The 16,221-nt window shown below is 50.8% G+C and overlaps 1 protein-coding gene across 1 annotated transcript in view; it reads left to right on the top strand.

The window, feature by feature from the left end:
* The first annotated feature begins 4,756 nt into the window (after window positions 1-4,756).
* The window catches only part of LOC138356066 (zinc finger protein 395-like), a 247,835-nt gene continuing 236,370 nt past the window's right edge, over window positions 4,757-16,221 (top strand). The window contains exon 1 of the mRNA XM_069311682.1: window positions 4,757-5,365. Within this exon, the coding sequence (XP_069167783.1) occupies window positions 5,027-5,365 (339 nt within the window). The 5' untranslated portion in view covers window positions 4,757-5,026. The remainder of the gene's footprint in view (window positions 5,366-16,221) is intronic.

The raw sequence follows: 16,221 nt of genomic DNA, 5'->3' as shown, positions 1-16,221 counted from the left end.
TGTGTGTGTCACAGTGGCTGGAGGGTGTGTGTGTGTCACAGTGGCTGGAGGGTGTGTGTGTGTCACAGTGGCTGGAGGGTGTGTGTGTGTCACAGTGGCTGGAGGGTGTGTGTGTCACAGTGGCTGGAGGGTGTGTGTGTGTCACAGTGGCTGGAGGGTGTGTGTGTGTCACAGTGGCTGGAGGGTGTGTGTGTCACAGTGGCTGGAGGGTGTTTGTGTGTCACAGTGGCTGGAGGGTGTGTGTGTGTCACAGTGGCTGGAGGGTGTGTGTCACAGTGGCTGGAGGGTGTGTGTCACAGTGGCTGGAGGGTGTGTGTGTCACAGTGGCTGGAGGGTGTGTGTGTCACAGTGGCTGGAGGGTGTGTGTCACAGTGGCTGGAGGGTGTGTGTGTCACAGTGGCTGGAGGGTGTGTGTCACAGTGGCTGAAGGGTGTGTGTGTGTCACAGTGGCTGGAGGGTGTTTGTGTGTCACAGTGGCTGGAGGGTGTGTGTCACAGTGGCTGGAGGGTGTGTGTCACAGTGGCTGGAGGGTGTGTGTGTGTCACAGTGGCTGGAGGGTGTGTGTGTGTCACAGTGGCTGGAGGGTGTGTGTGTCACAGTGGCTGGAGGGTGTTTGTGTGTCACAGTGGCTGGGGTGTGTGTGTGTCACAGTGGCTGGAGGGTGTTTGTGTGTCACAGTGGCTGGGGTGTGTGTGTGTCACAGTGGCTGGAGGGTGTTTGTGTGTCACAGTGGCTGGAGGGTGTGTGTGTGTCACAGTGGCTGGAGGGTGTGTGTGTGTCACAGTGGCTGGAGGGTGTGTGTGTCACAGTGGCTGGAGGGTGTTTGTGTGTCACAGTGGCTGGGGTGTGTGTGTGTCACAGTGGCTGGAGGGTGTTTGTGTGTCACAGTGGCTGGGGTGTGTGTGTGTCACAGTGGCTGGAGGGTGTGTGTCACAGTGGCTGGAGGGGGTGTGTGTGTGTCACAGTGGCTGGAGGGTGTGTGTCACAGTGGCTGGAGGGTGTGTGTGTCACAGTGGCTGGAGGGTGTGTGTGTGTCACAGTGGCTGGAGGGTGTGTGTGTGTCACAGTGGCTGGAGGGTGTTTGTGTGACACAGTGGCTGGAGGGTGTGTGTGTCACAGTGGCTGGAGGGTGTGTGTGTGTCACAGTGGCTGGAGGGTGTGTGTGTGTCACAGTGGCTGGAGGGTGTGTGTGTCACAGTGGCTGGAGGGTGTGTGTGTGTGTCACAGTGGCTGGAGGGTGTGTGTGTGTGTCACAGTGGCTGGAGGGTGTGTGTCACAGTGGCTGGAGGGTGTTTGTGTGTCACAGTGGCTGGGGTGTGTGTGTGTCACAGTGGCTGGAGGGTGTGTGTCACAGTGGCTGGAGGGGGTGTGTGTGTGTCACAGTGGCTGGAGGGTGTGTGTCACAGTGGCTGGAGGGTGTGTGTGTCACAGTGGCTGGAGGGTGTGTGTGTGTCACAGTGGCTGGAGGGTGTGTGTGTGTCACAGTGGCTGGAGGGTGTTTGTGTGTCACAGTGGCTGGAGGGTGTGTGTGTCACAGTGGCTGGAGGGTGTGTGTGTCACAGTGGCTGGAGGGTGTGTGTGTCACAGTGGCTGGAGGGTGTGTGTGTGTCACAGTGGCTGGAGGGTGTGTGTGTGTCACAGAGGCTGGAGGGTGTGTGTGTGTCACAGTGGCTGGAGGGTGTGTGTGTGTCACAGTGGCTGGAGGGTGTGTGTCACAGTGGCTGGAGGGTGTGTGTGTGTCACAGTGGCTGGGGTGTGTGTGTGTGTCACAGTGGCTGGAGGGTGTGTGTGTGTCACAGTGGCTGGAGGGTGTGTGTGTCACAGTGGCTGGAGGGGTGTGTGTGTGTCACAGTGGCTGGAGGGTGTGTGTGTGTCACAGTGGCTGGAGGGTGTGTGAGTGTCACAGTGGCTGGAGGGTGTGTGTCACAGTGGCTGGAGGGTGTGTGTGTGTCACAGTGGCTGGAGGGTGTGTGTGTGTCACAGTGGCTGGAGGGTGTGTGTGTGTCACAGTGGCTGGAGGGTGTTTGTGTGTCACAGTGGCTGGGGTGTGTGTGTGTCACATTGGCTGGAGGGTGTGTGTGTCACAGTGGCTGGAGGGTGTGTGTGTGTCACAGTGGCTGGAGGGTGTGTGTGTCACAGTGGCTGGGGTGTGTGTGTGTCACAGTGGCTGGGGTGTGTGTGTGTCACAGTGGCTGGGGTGTGTGTGTGTCACAGTGGCTGGAGGGTGTGTGTGTCACAGTGGCTGGAGGGTGTGTGTGTGTCACAGTGGCTGGAGGGTGTTTGTGTGTCACAGTGGCTGGGGTGTGTGTGTGTCACAGTGGCTGGAGGGTGTGTGTGTGTCACAGTGGCTGGAGGGTGTGTGTGTGTCACAGTGGCTGGAGGGTGTGTGTGTGTCACAGTGGCTGGAGGGTGTGTGTGTGTCACAGTGGCTGGAGGGTGTGTGTGTGTGTCACAGTGGCTGGAGGGTGTTTGTGTGTCACAGTGGCTGGGGTGTGTGTGTGTGTCACAGTGGCTGGAGGGTGTGTGTGTGTCACAGTGGCTGGAGGATGTGTGTGTCACAGTGGCTGGAGGGTGTGTGTGTGTGTCACAGTGGCTGGAGGGTGTGTGTGTGTCACAGTGGCTGGAGGGTGTGTGTCACAGTGGCTGGAGGGTGTTTGTGTGTCACAGTGGCTGGAGGGTGTGTGTCACAGTGGCTGGGATGTGTGTGTGTGTCACAGTGGCTGGAGGGTGTGTGTCACAGTGGCTGGGGTGTGTGTGTGTGTGTCACAGTGGCTGGAGGGTGTGTGTCACAGTGGCTGGAGGGTGTGTGTGTGTCACAGTGGCTGGAGGGTGTGTGTGTCACAGTGGCTGGAGGGTGTGTGTGTGTGTCACAGTGGCTGGAGGGTGTGTGTGTGTCACAGTGGCTGGAGGGTGTGTGTCACAGTGGCTGGAGGGTGTGTGTGTCACAGTGGCTGGAGGGTGTGTGTCACAGTGGCTGGAGGGTGTGTGTGTCACAGTGGCTGGAGGGTGTGTCACAGTGGCTGGGGTGTGTGTCACAGTGGCTGGAGGGTGTGTGTGTCACAGTGGCTGGAGGGTGTGCCACAGTGGCTGGGGTGTGTGTCACAGTGGCTGGAGGGTGTGTCACAGTGGCTGGGGTGTGTCACAGTGGCTGGGGGGGGGTGTCACAGTGGCTGGGGGGGGGTGTCACAGTGGCTGGGGTGTGTCACAGTGGCTGGGGGTGTGTCACAGTGGCTGGGGTGTGTCACAGTGGCTGGGGGGGGGTGTCACAGTGGCTGGGGTGTGTCACAGTGGCTGGGGGGTGTGTCACAGTGGCTGGGGTGTGTCACAGTGGCTGAGGGGGGGGGGGTGTCACAGTGGCTGGGGTGTGTCACAGTGGCTGGGGGGTGTGTCACAGTGGCTGGGGTGTGTCACAGTGGCTGGAGGGTGTGTCACAGTGGCTGGGGTGTGTCACAGTGGCTGGGGGGGGGTGTCACAGTGGCTGGGGTGTGTCACAGTGGCTGGGGGGTGTGAGAGCCACAGTTGGTGGATTGCGTGGGATCGTTATATGGTGAGCTACGGGTATACGGGTTCACAATAGCCTGTGCACCATAGCACAGCCTATGGTGAACCTATCTATGGTCTATGGTCATTTACCCATACTCTACTAATTAAGAGATCGCTATAATAATGGTGTATAAATATACATACTCAATACAGCGAAATGTATTAATACTACAAATTATACATGACATCGTTACTTTAATTAAACGATACTTAACATTTCATAAACAAAGAGACTTTTTTAAACATTTAATTTGACAACCGCATTAAGTTTACGTGCGAGTTGCTATATTAACACGAATAGCAAGAAGAGTTTTCTGGCGAATTGTTTGTGTTTATTGGTATATTAAAGTTATGCAAAATAGAACCCTCTTTGTATGTTTATTTATCAAAAGATTTTGAAGCATCGAGCAGTTGGTGGCACCGCCTTTTGCGTCGTAGGTTCAGCGTCCACAGTGATAAATATACCCTCGCGCTGGTGCCACCTCTCCACATGCCTTCATCCACTAATGATGCTGAAAACATAATCTTTTGAGTTTTTATTGTCTTATATTCAAAATAAATGATACATTATGGTTATCGATAACGCTGTATATGGGATATACATCTCATTCACTGTCAACTTTGAACAATGGTGAAACGTGGCACCGTCACAGAAATACGAAACGTAAACATTGAGGTGTTCTGGCGGGCCATCACACTCTCACCAATGTGTATCTCGTCATTTCTCGTATATTAGCATCACGGTATTGAAATCTAGATTTAATCTCACGAGGAATTAAGATGAAATTCGTAATTTTAATATGATGTATAATAAAATAATCTCAACAATGTGGAACAAGAAGCCGGCCGGCATTATTTGACAGCCGAACACGGGGAGGTTGGACGGTCGGGGGAACCGACCAAAACACAGCTGATATAAATCCTTTGTTTCGTATTTTAAACGTTTATATTGGATAACTTACGATAAGTGTGAAGTATTACATTATTTTGTTAACGCTTCACCATACTACATTGATATGAAAGTTGTATATTTCGTTGTTTCAGAGAACGTTCTTTGTTTTGATGTAAGTTGCAGCTCCGGCGCGCTAACCAATCAGAAAACTGGGTCAGAGATGCGGGAACCAATCACCTTCCGAGTTGGAGGTCACGTGGTTTTGTTGTTGTTTGTCAGCTGGGCTGCCGGAGCGGCTCAGCTGATTTCACATTCAGTTACACGCAAATGTATATCGCGGGAGGACCTGTGCGCGTCCGCAGCCTTTTAGGCATATATGTTCAAGATAAAGACACGTACCGGATTGTGATATAGCAGTGGGAGTTTGTTTCAATTTATATAATTGATAATTACACTTGTGAAAATTTATATAATTCCATTTGTGAACTGACTGTGCATAGAAAAATATTGGCTTATAACGGTGGTACAAGTACATAAGTGGTCGCTCCTAAAATACTTAAATATCAAAGGCAGAATCATTAAGTGCTCAAGATGTCTACAGGAAAGCGTTTAGCGAAACGGTCTATCCTTGGCACCCGTGTGGCGTGTTGTCTCGAAGATGGGAAATATTACGCTGGCGTCATTTGCGCCGTGAAAACTAGTGAGGAAGGTGGGCCTACGGTGTACACAGTGAGGGTGGAGGGTGACAGGCGGTCCAGAGAGGTGCGAGAGACAGACCTGGTGGGCAGTGGCTTCACTCCTGTCGGCTCTGTCAAGTTACGGGCCGGCCAGAGGGTGTTCATTACTCACAATAACCGTGAGGTCTCTGGCAATGTTCTCTACCATCGCCCCAACATTGATGAAGTGCTCATCTCCGTCGTCAGCCCAGAGGTAAGTTATAGCCATATATAAATACAAATTACGTAGGAGTCAAATACCGGTATATATATATATATATATATATATATATATATATATATATATATATATATATATATATATATATATATATATATATATATATATATATATATATATTCATTCGTGGCTTGGCACAATTTTAATGAAAGTTTATTCCAACACATGATCAGAGTTATTGGCTGTGAGGGGAAAAAGGTTTTTAACGGAAGAGTTTGCAGTTAAAGTTATACAAGTGATGCACTCTTCACAAGTGTGTGGTGTGGGATACCGGAGAGGAACGAGGTTTAAAATAAGACTGAACTAATAGGATTGGCAGCGAGTGCGCAGTACACTGGGGATTATGGCAAGCAACCATCCCAATTATCTCCTCTCTAGCTCACTTTTGTTACTCACTTTAAAGTATAAATGTCGTTATCGTGGCTTTATTTTTGATCGTGGCTTTATTTTTAAATTCGGTGAATATAATGACACTAACCAACGCCAAAATCTTAAACCTTACTAGGTTTAAACAAATTTCATTTCATTATAACAAGTTTTGCTAACGTTCAATGCCTTGATTGGCTTTCTTGTTTACATAAACTTAATCTGTTCTGAGAATTTGCACAGAAACTTGGTCTTCCAGCTTAAACATAACTGTTAAATTAAATTATCTATTAAAACATATCAATAGTTTTATTGTAAACGTCTCGCACATTGTAGTACATTGTATAGGACTGGAAGAAGGTTGCACTCACTTGACTAATGTGCTGCTTTCATTAACTTGTTATGGGTATGAAGGCCGGGACCCGAATATAACAAGGAATTGAACTAAGACAGCATACCAGATGTGTACATAATATACATAAATGTTGAGTTGTTCTGAGTAGATCCATATTAATAGTCACATACTTTCACCACAAATTATTCCTCGCAGCATACCAGATGGGTACACTATTAATCAATTTATAGCCCTACTTTGTGAATCCATATTAATGCATGTACTTTCACTCCGTCCCAGCCTCCCTACTAACCCCCCCCCCCACACAACAACTTTCTAGCACCTCCCCCAATACCACTATTTCTAGCACCACCCCCCCAATACCACTATTTCTAGCACCACCCCCCAATATCACTATTTCTAGCACCACCGCCAATACCACTATTTCTAGCACCACCCCCAATACCACTATTTCTAGCACCACCCCCAATACCACTATTTCTAGCACCACTCCCAATACCACTATTTCTAGCACCACCTCCAGTACCACTATTTCTAGCACCACCTCCAGTACCACTATTTCTAGCACCACCCCCAATACCACTATTTCTAGCACCACCCCCAATACCACTATTTCTAGCACCACTCCCAATACCACTATTTCTAGCACCACTCCCAATACCACTATTTCTAGCACCACCCCCAATACCACTATTTCTAGCACCACCCCCAATACCACTATTTCTAGCACCACCCCCAATACCACTATTTCTAGCACCACCCCCAATACCACTATTTCTAGCACCACTCCCAGTACCACTATTTCTAGCACCACTCCCAATACCACTATTTCTAGCACCACCCCCAATACCACTATTTCTAGCACCACCCCCAATACCACTATTTCTAGCACCACCCCCAATACCACTATTTCTAGCACCACTCCCAATACCACTATTTCTAGCACCACTCCCAATACCACTATTTCTAGCACCACCCCCAATACCACTATTTCTAGCACCACCCCCAATACCACTATTTCTAGCACCACCCCCAATACCACTATTTCTAGCACCACCCCCAATACCACTATTTCTAGCACCACCCCCAATACCACTATTTCTAGCACCACCCCCAATACCACTATTTCTAGCACCACCCCCAATACCACTATTTCTAGCACCACCCCCAATACCACTAGCACCACCCCCAATACCACTATTTCTAGCACCACCCCCAATACCACTAGCACCACCCCCCAATACCACTATTTCTAGCACCACCCCCAATACCACTATTTCTAGCACCACCCCCAATACCACTAGCACCACCCCCAATACCACTAGCACCACCCCCCAATACCACTATTTCTAGCACCACCCCCAATACCACTATTTCTAGCACCACCCCCAATACCACTATTTCTAGCACCACCCCCAATACCACTATTTCTAGCACCACCCCCAATACCACTATTTCTAGCACCACCCCCAATACCACTATTTCTAGCACCACCCCCAATACCACTATTTCTAGCACCACCCCCAATACCACTATTTCTAGCACCACCCCCAGTACCACTATTTCTAGCACCACTCCCAGTACCACTATTTCTAGCACCACCCCCAATACCACTATTTCTAGCACCACCCCCAATACCACTATTTCTAGCACCACCCCCAATACCACTAGCACCACCCCCAGTACCACTATTTCTAGCACCACCCCCAGTACCACTATTTCTAGCACCACTCCCACCTAGTGCTCCCTGATAGTCTTCCTAGCCACATTTCTTTATTTCCTCTTGCTAACACTGGCTCATTTTTGAGTGGTTGTGCCCTGCCTTGCCCCGGTCCGTGGCCATGTTCCGTGGCCCGGGGCGTGTGGGCCGGACACGGTCTGGTGCGTGCCACTGGGTACTCTCACTCAGCTTTACTTCGTACCCTGCTGGTGTACTGTGTGTGTGTGTGTGTGTGTTTGGGTGGGTGTGTGGGTGTGTGTGGGTGTGTGTGGGTGTGTGTGTGTGTGTTTGGGTGGGTGTGTGGGTGTGGGTGTGTGGGTGTGGGTGTGGGTGTGTGGGTGTGGGTGTGTGTGGGTGGGTGTGTGTGTGTGTGTGTGTGTGTGTGTGTGTGTGTGTGTGTGTGTGTGTGTGTGTGTGTGTGTGTGTGTGGGTGTGTGTGTGGGTGTGGGTGTGGGTGTGTGTGTGTGTGTGTGTGTGTGTGTGTGTGTGTGTGTGTGTGTGTGTGTGTGTGTGTGTGGGTGTGTGTGTGGGTGTGTGTGTGTGTGTGTGTGTGTGTGTGTGTGGGTGGGTGGGTGTGTGTTAGTCAAGTGTGTGTCTCATACTCACGCCGCCTCGTCCTCCTGTTGTTCTCTCTCATTCTATACTTGTCAACAAGAAATACCCAATAGTTTGCTTCCAAAAATATATTAACGTAGCTCTCCAGTAGCTAGTTAACTATCAATAGTTTCTGGAGACGAGCCTAAGAGGTTCCCAGCACGCATAGTCTTGTTACCCTAACAATCTTCCCTATATGATACGCTAATTATCTCAAAACACACATCAGGTCTTACTTACAGGTGATATGATCACTACATACAAAATAGCAACAGGAATTGATAAAATCGATAGGGAAGATTTCCTGAGACCTGGAACTTTAAGAACAAGAGGTCATAGATTTAAACTAGCTAAACACAGATGCCGAAGAAATATAAGAAAATTCACTTTCGCAACCAGAGTGGTAGACGGTTGGAACAAGTTAGGTGAGAAGGTGGTGGAGGCCAAGACCGTCAGTAGTTTCAAAGCGTTATATAACAAAGAGTGCTGGGAAGACGGGACACCACGAGCGTAGCTCTCATCCTGTAACTACACTTAAGTAATTACACACACACACACACACCCACCCACATACCCACCACAGGTGTACTTGTGTGTGTAATTACCTAAGTGTAGTTACAGGGCTCCATGAGCGTAGCTCTCATCCTGTAACTACACCTAGGTAACTACTATGTTTGGGGGGATGAATACTAACCTAGTCAAAGGTTAGTCCCCGTGACAGTGGCCAACATTGAGCTAGGTGTAGCCACAATGTTACACTTGGACAGGATATTGAGCAGTAACTGTGTTAATATTGAGCAGTAACTGTGTTAATATTGAGCAGTAACTGTGTTAATATTGAGCAGTAACTGTGTTAATATTGAGCAGTAACTGTGTTAATATTGAGCAGTAACTGTGTTAATATTGAGCAGTAACTGTGTTAATATTGAGCAGTAACTGTGTTAATATTGAGCAGTAACTGTGTTAATATTGAGCAGTAACTGTGTTAATATTGAGCAGTAACTGTGTTAATATTGAGCAGTAACTGTGTTAATATTGAGCAGTAACTGTGTTAATATTGAGCAGTAACTGTGTTAATATTGAGCAGTAACTGTGTTAATATTGAGCAGTAACTGTGTTAATATTGAGCAGTAACTGTGTTAATATTGAGCAGTAACTGTGTTAATATTGAGCAGTAACTGTGTTAATATTGAGCAGTAACTGTGTTAATATTGAGCAGTAATTGTGTTAATATTGAGCAGTAACTGTGTTAATATTGAGCAGTAACTGTGTTAATATTGAGCAGTAACTGTGTTAATATTGAGCAGTAACTGTGTTAATATTGAGCAGTAACTGTGTTAATATTGAGCAGTAACTGTGTTAATATTGAGCAGTAACTGTGTTAATATTGAGCAGTAACTGTGTTAATATTGAGCAGTAATTGTGTTAATATTGAGCAGTAACTGTGTTAATATTGAGCAGTAACTGTGTTAATATTGAGCAGTAACTGTGTTAATATTGAGCAGTAACTGTGTTAATATTGAGCAGTAACTGTGTTAATATTGAGCAGTAACTGTGTTAATATTGAGCAGTAACTGTGTTAATATTGAGCAGTAACTGTGTTAATATTGAGCAGTAACTGTGTTAATCACTGTAAAAATACTTGGGGCGCGGCTTTGCATAGTGGCGCTCACTTACCATGCAAGACGGCGCTCAAGAGGGAAATTGTATACGGCTTGTAATTCACTGTTGTGTAGTTCATTGGTTGGTAGAGTTGTGTGTGTGTCATACTGGGCGGTGTGTAGTACATAGTTCACACCCCGGTAGTGTTGGTGTGGTGTGAACACTCCCTCATGCTCACTCCCCGGTAGTGTGGGTGTTGGTGTGAACACTCCCTCATGCTCACTCCCCGGTAGTGTTGGTGTGGTGTGAACACTCCCTCATGCTCACTCCCCGGTAGTGTGGGTGTTGGTGTGAACACTCCCTCATGCTCACTCCCCGGTAGTGTGGGTGTGGTGTGAACACTCCCTCATGCTCACTCCCCGGTAGTGTGGGTGTTGGTGTGAACACTCCCTCATGCTCACTCCCCGGTAGTGTGGGTGTTGGTGTGAACACTCCCTCATGCTCACTCCCCGGTAGTGTGGGTGTTGGTGTGAACACTCCCTCATGCTCACTCCCCGGTAGTGTGGGTGTTGGTGTGGTGTGAACACTCCCTCATGCTCACTCCCCGGTAGTGTGGGTGTTGGTGTGGTGTGAACACTCCCTCATGCTCACACCCCGGTAGTGTGGGTGTTGGTGTGGTCTGAACACTCCCTCATGTTCACACCCCGGTAGTGTGGGTGTTGGTGTGGTCTGAACACTCCCTCATGCTCACACCCCGGTAGTGTGGGTGTTGGTGTGGTCTGAACACTCCCTCATGCTCACCCCCCGGTAGTGTGGGTGTTGGTGTGAACACTCCCTCATGCTCACTCCCCGGTAGTGTGGGTGTTGGTGTGAACACTCCCTCATGCTCACTCCCCGGTAGTGTGGGTGTGGTGTGAACACTCCCTCATGCTCACACCCCGGTAGTGTGGGTGTTGGTGTGAACACTCCCTCATGCTCACACCCCGGTAGTGTGGGTGTTGGTGTGAACACTCCCTCATGCTCACTCCCCGGTAGTGTGGGTGTTGGTGTGAACACTCCCTCATGCTCACTCCCCGGTAGTGTGGGTGTTGGTGTGAACACTCCCTCATGCTCACTCCCCGGTAGTGTGGGTGTTGGTGTGAACACTCCCTCATGCTCACCCCCCGGTAGTGTGGGTGTTGGTGTGAACACTCCCTCATGCTCACACCCCGGTAGTGTGGGTGTTGGTCTGAACACTCCCTCATGCTCACTCCCCGGTAGTGTGGGTGTTGGTCTGAACACTCCCTCATGCTCACTCCCCGGTAGTGTGGGTGTGGTCTGAACACTCCCTCATGCTCACTCCCCGGTAGTGTGGGTGTTGGTCTGAACACTCCCTCATGCTCACACCCCGGTAGTGTGGGTGTTGGTCTGAACACTCCCTCATGCTCACTCCCCGGTAGTGTGGGTGTGGTCTGAACACTCCCTCATGCTCACACCCCGGTAGTGTGGGTGTTGGTCTGAACACTCCCTCATGCTCACTCCCCGGTAGTGTGGGTGTTGGTCTGAACACTCCCTCATGCTCACACCCCGGTAGTGTGGGTGTTGGTGTGGTCTGAACACTCCCTCATGCTCACTCCCCGGTAGTGTGGGTGTGGGTGTGGTCTGAACACTCCCTCATGCTCACACCCCGGTAGTGTGGGTGTTGGTGTGGTCTGAACACTCCCTCATGTTCACACCCCGGTAGTGTGGGTGTGGGTGTGGTGTGAACACTCCCTCATGCTCACACCCCGGTAGTGTGGGTGTTGGTGTGAACACTCCCTCATGCTCACCCCCGCCAACATGTGCTGTACTGAGAGTATGGGAAGCTTGGAGACACCACCACACACCACACCATACTTCGTGTGGCAGGTGTGGCAAGGTTGGTGTGGCAGGTGTGGCAAGGTTGGTGTGGCAGGTGTGGCCAGGTTGGTGTGGCAGGTGTGGCAAGGTTGGTGTGGCCAGGTTGGTGTGGCAGGTGTGGCCAGGTTGGTGTGGCAGGTGTGGCCAGGTTTGTGTGGCAGGTGTGGCCAGGTTGGTGTGGCAGGTGTGGCAAGGTTGGTGTGGCAGGTGTGGCCAGGTTGGTGTGGCAGGTGTGGCAAGGTTGGTGTGGCAGGTGTGGCCAGGTTGGTGTGGCAGGTGTGGCCAGGTTGGTGTGGCAGGTGTGGCAAGGTTGGTGTGGAAGGTGTGGCAAGGTTGGTGTGGCAGGTGTGGCAAGGTTGGTGTGGCAGGTGTTGCAAGGTTGGTGTGGCAGGTGTGGCAAGGTTGGTGTGGCAGGTGTGGCAAGGTTGGTGTGACAGGTGTTGCAAGGTTGGTGTGGCAGGTGTGGCAAGTGTGGCAAGGTTGGTGTGGCAGGTGTTGCAAGGTTGGTGTGGCAGGTGTGGCAAGGTTGGTGTGGCAGGTGTTGCAAGGTTGGTGTGGCAGGTGTGGCAGGTGTTGCAAGGTTGGTGTGGCAGGTGTTGCAAGGTTGGTGTGGCAGGTGTTGCAAGGTTGGTGTGGCAGGTGTGGCAAGGTTGGTGTGGCAGGTGTTGCAAGGTTGGTGTGGCAGGTGTTGCAAGGTTGGTGTGGCAGGTGTGGCAAGGTTGGTGTGGCAGGTGTTGCAAGGTTGGTGTGGCAGGTGTGGCAAGGTTGGTGTGGCAGGTGTTGCAAGGTTGGTGTGGCAGGTGTTGCAAGGTTGGTGTGGCAGGTGTTGCAAGGTTGGTGTGGCAGGTGTTGCAAGGTTGGTGTGGCAGTGTTGCAAGGTTGGTGTGGCAGGTGTTGCAAGGTTGGTGTGGCAGGTGTTGCAAGGTTGGTGTGGCAGGTGTGGCAAGGTTGGTGTGGCAGGTGTTACAAGGTTGGTGTTGCAGGTGTTGCAAGGTTGGTGTGGCAGGTGTGGAAAGGTTGGCGTGGCAGGTGTGGCAAGGTTGGTGTGGCAGGTGTTGCAAGGTTGGTGTGGCAGGTGTTGCAAGGTTGGTGTGGCAGGTGTGGCAAGGTTGGTGTGGCAGGTGTTGCAAGGTTGGTGTGGCAGGTGTTGCAAGGTTGGTGTGGCAGGTGTGGCAAGGTTGGTGTGGCAGGTGTGGCAAGGTTGGTGTGGCAGGTGTTGCAAGGTTGGTGTGGCAGGTGTGACGTGTTGTCAGGGCTCAGCAACACCATGACATTTCAGCCCATCTTCCAATATGATAGTATACAGATAACAGTACACACACACACACACACACACACACACACACACACACATACACACAAACACACACACACACACACACACACACACACACACACACACACACACACACACACACACACACACACACACACACACACACACACACACATACACACAAACACACACACACACACACACACACACACACACACACACACACACACACACACACACACACACACAGAGTGTACTGCAACCAAGCAACCTTGGAGGAATTTGACCTCACCAGTGATGAGGTCAAAAGGTGTCTGTTGGAGCTAGATGTGACAAAGGCTGTTGGGCCTGACAGAATCTCACCATGGATACTAAAGGAAGGTGCAGAAGCACTAAGTGTGCCACTCTCTATGGTGTATAACAGGTCACTGGAAACAGGAGACCTACCGGAAAGCTGGAAGTCAGCTAATGTAGTCCCAATATACAAAAAGGGTGACAGATAAGAGGCACTGGACTATAGGCCAGTTTCCCTAACTTGTATACCATGCAAGGTGATGGAGAAGATCGTGAGGAAAAGGCTCGTAGAGCATCTGGAGGGAAACAGCTTTGTAACACACCACCAACATGGGTTCAGGGATGGTAAATCGTGCCTCACAGTTTTAATAGAATTCTATGACCAATCACACAAATTAGGCAGGAAAGAGAAGGGTGGGCCGACTGCATTTTCCTGGACTGTCAGAAAGCCTTTGACACAGTACCTCACAAAAGGCTGTTACAAAAGTTGGAGCAACAGGCAGGAGTAAAAGGGAAGGTGCTCCAGCGGATAAGGGAGTACTTAAGCAACAGGAAACAGCGAGTAACGGTGAGGGGGAGACATCAGAGTGGCGAGATGTCACCAGCGGAGTCCCACAGGGCTCAGTACTTGGACCCATCCTGTTTCTAATATATGTGAACGATCTTCCAGAGGGTATAGACTCATTCCTCTCAATGTTTGCTGATGATGCAAAAATTATGAGAAGAATCAAGACGGATGAAGATAGACAGAGACTACAGGATGACCTGGATAAACTGGAGGAATGGTCTAGAAAATGGCTGCTAAAGTTCAACTTAGGTAAGTGTAAAGTAATGAAATTAGGCGAAGGGAGCAGGAGGCTGCACACAAGGTATCATCTGGGAGGTGAAATCCTGCAAGAGTCAAATAGAGAGAAAGATCTGGGGGTCGATATCACACCGAACCTGTCCCCAGAGGCCCACATCAAAAGGATATCATCAGCGGCATATGCTAGACTGGCCAACATAAGAACTGCCTTCAGAAACTTGTGTAAGGAATCTTTCAGAACCCTGTATACCACTTATGTAAGACCAATCCTGGAGTATGCAGCTCCAGCCTGGAGTCCATACCTAGTTAAACACAAGACAAAGTTAGAGAAGATTCAGAGGTATGCCACCAGGCTCGTCCCGGAACTGAGAGGATTGAGCTACGAGGAAAGGCTAAAGGAGCTGAACCTCACATCCCTGGAAAACAGAAGAGTAAGGGGAGACATGATAACCACCTACAAAATCCTCAGGGGAATTGACAGGGTGAACAAAGAACCGCTTCAGCACGGGTGGGACACGAACAAGGGGACACAGGTGGAAACTTAGTACCCAGATGAGCCACAGAGACGTTAGAAAGAATTTTTTTCTAACGTGTCAAAGTAGTTAACGGATGGAATGCATTAGGCAGTGATGTGGTGGAGGCTGACTCCATACACAGTTTCAAGTGTAGATATGATAGAGCCCAGTAGGCTCAGGAATCTGTACACCAGTTGATTGACAGTTGAGAGGCGGGACCAAAGAGCCAGAGCTCAACCCCCGCAAGCACAACTAGGTGAGTACACACACACCCAACAGTACACACAGTGTGTCGTGGCTGACGCCCACACCTGTTGCCAGGTGCCACAGCAACAGACGCCCACACCTGTTGCCAGGTGCCGCAGCAACAGACGCCCACACCTGTTGCCAGGTGTCGCAGCAACAGACGCCCACACCTGTTGCCAGGTGTCGCAGCAACAGACGCCCACACCTGTTGCCAGGTGTCGCAGCAACAGACGCCCACACCTGTTGCCAGGTGCCACAGCAACAGACGCCCACACCTGTTGCCAGGTGTCGCAGCAACAGACGCCCACACCTGTTGCCAGGTGTCGCAGCAACAGACGCCCACACCTGTTGCCAGGTGCCGCAGCAACAGACGCCCACACCTGTTGCCAGGTGTCGCAGCAACAGACGCCCACACCTGTTGCCAGGTGCCGCAGCAACAGACGCCCACACCTGTTGCCAGGTGCCAGCAGTGTTGCCAGGCGAGGCTCGTGCACTGTACGTCGGCCCGGTGGTAAGTCTTGGTGAGGGACGCCCCTCGGGCTAGGTGAGGGGGGCGCCCCTCGGGCTAGGTGAGGGGGGCGTCCCTCGGGCTAGGAGGGACGCCCCTACCTATCCTCCTGACAGCTCCGTCCCTCGTCCCCTACCTGGCAAGATAACCACCGGTGCCAGCGGGGCCCCCCACATATAAGGAGAAAGAGTACCGGTGGCACCATTGTAATACCCGCTGCTCGCTGCTATTGTAATATCTTAACACATGGCCCGTCACACCAGCACCTTAACCATTAATCAATAGTGAGAGAGAGAGAGAGAGAGAGAGAGAGAGAGAGAGAGAGAGAGAGAGAGAGACAGAGAGAGAGAGAGAATATTACCTCCTACGGCTTTCATATGACTTACCCAATAATTAATATGGCGGCCATCAGCCTAACTTGCCGTACAGGGCCCCGGAGTACTGATACAGGGCCCCGGAGAGTACCGGAGTACTGGTACAGGGCCCCGGAGAGTACCGGAGTACTGGTACAGGGCCCCGGAGAGTACCGGAGTACTGGTACAGGGCCCCGGAGAGTACCGGAGTACTGGTACAGGGCCCCGGAGTACCGGAGTACTGGTACAGGGCCCCGGAGAGTACCGGAGTACTGGTACAGGGCCCCGGAGAGTACCGGAGTACTGGTACAGGGCCC

This window comes from Procambarus clarkii, chromosome 6, assembly GCF_040958095.1.
Source record: "Procambarus clarkii isolate CNS0578487 chromosome 6, FALCON_Pclarkii_2.0, whole genome shotgun sequence".
Classification (NCBI taxonomy): Eukaryota; Metazoa; Arthropoda; class Malacostraca; order Decapoda; family Cambaridae; genus Procambarus; species Procambarus clarkii.
Note: the sequence above shows the minus strand (reverse complement) of the source record. Positions and strands in the feature narration are given on the sequence as shown.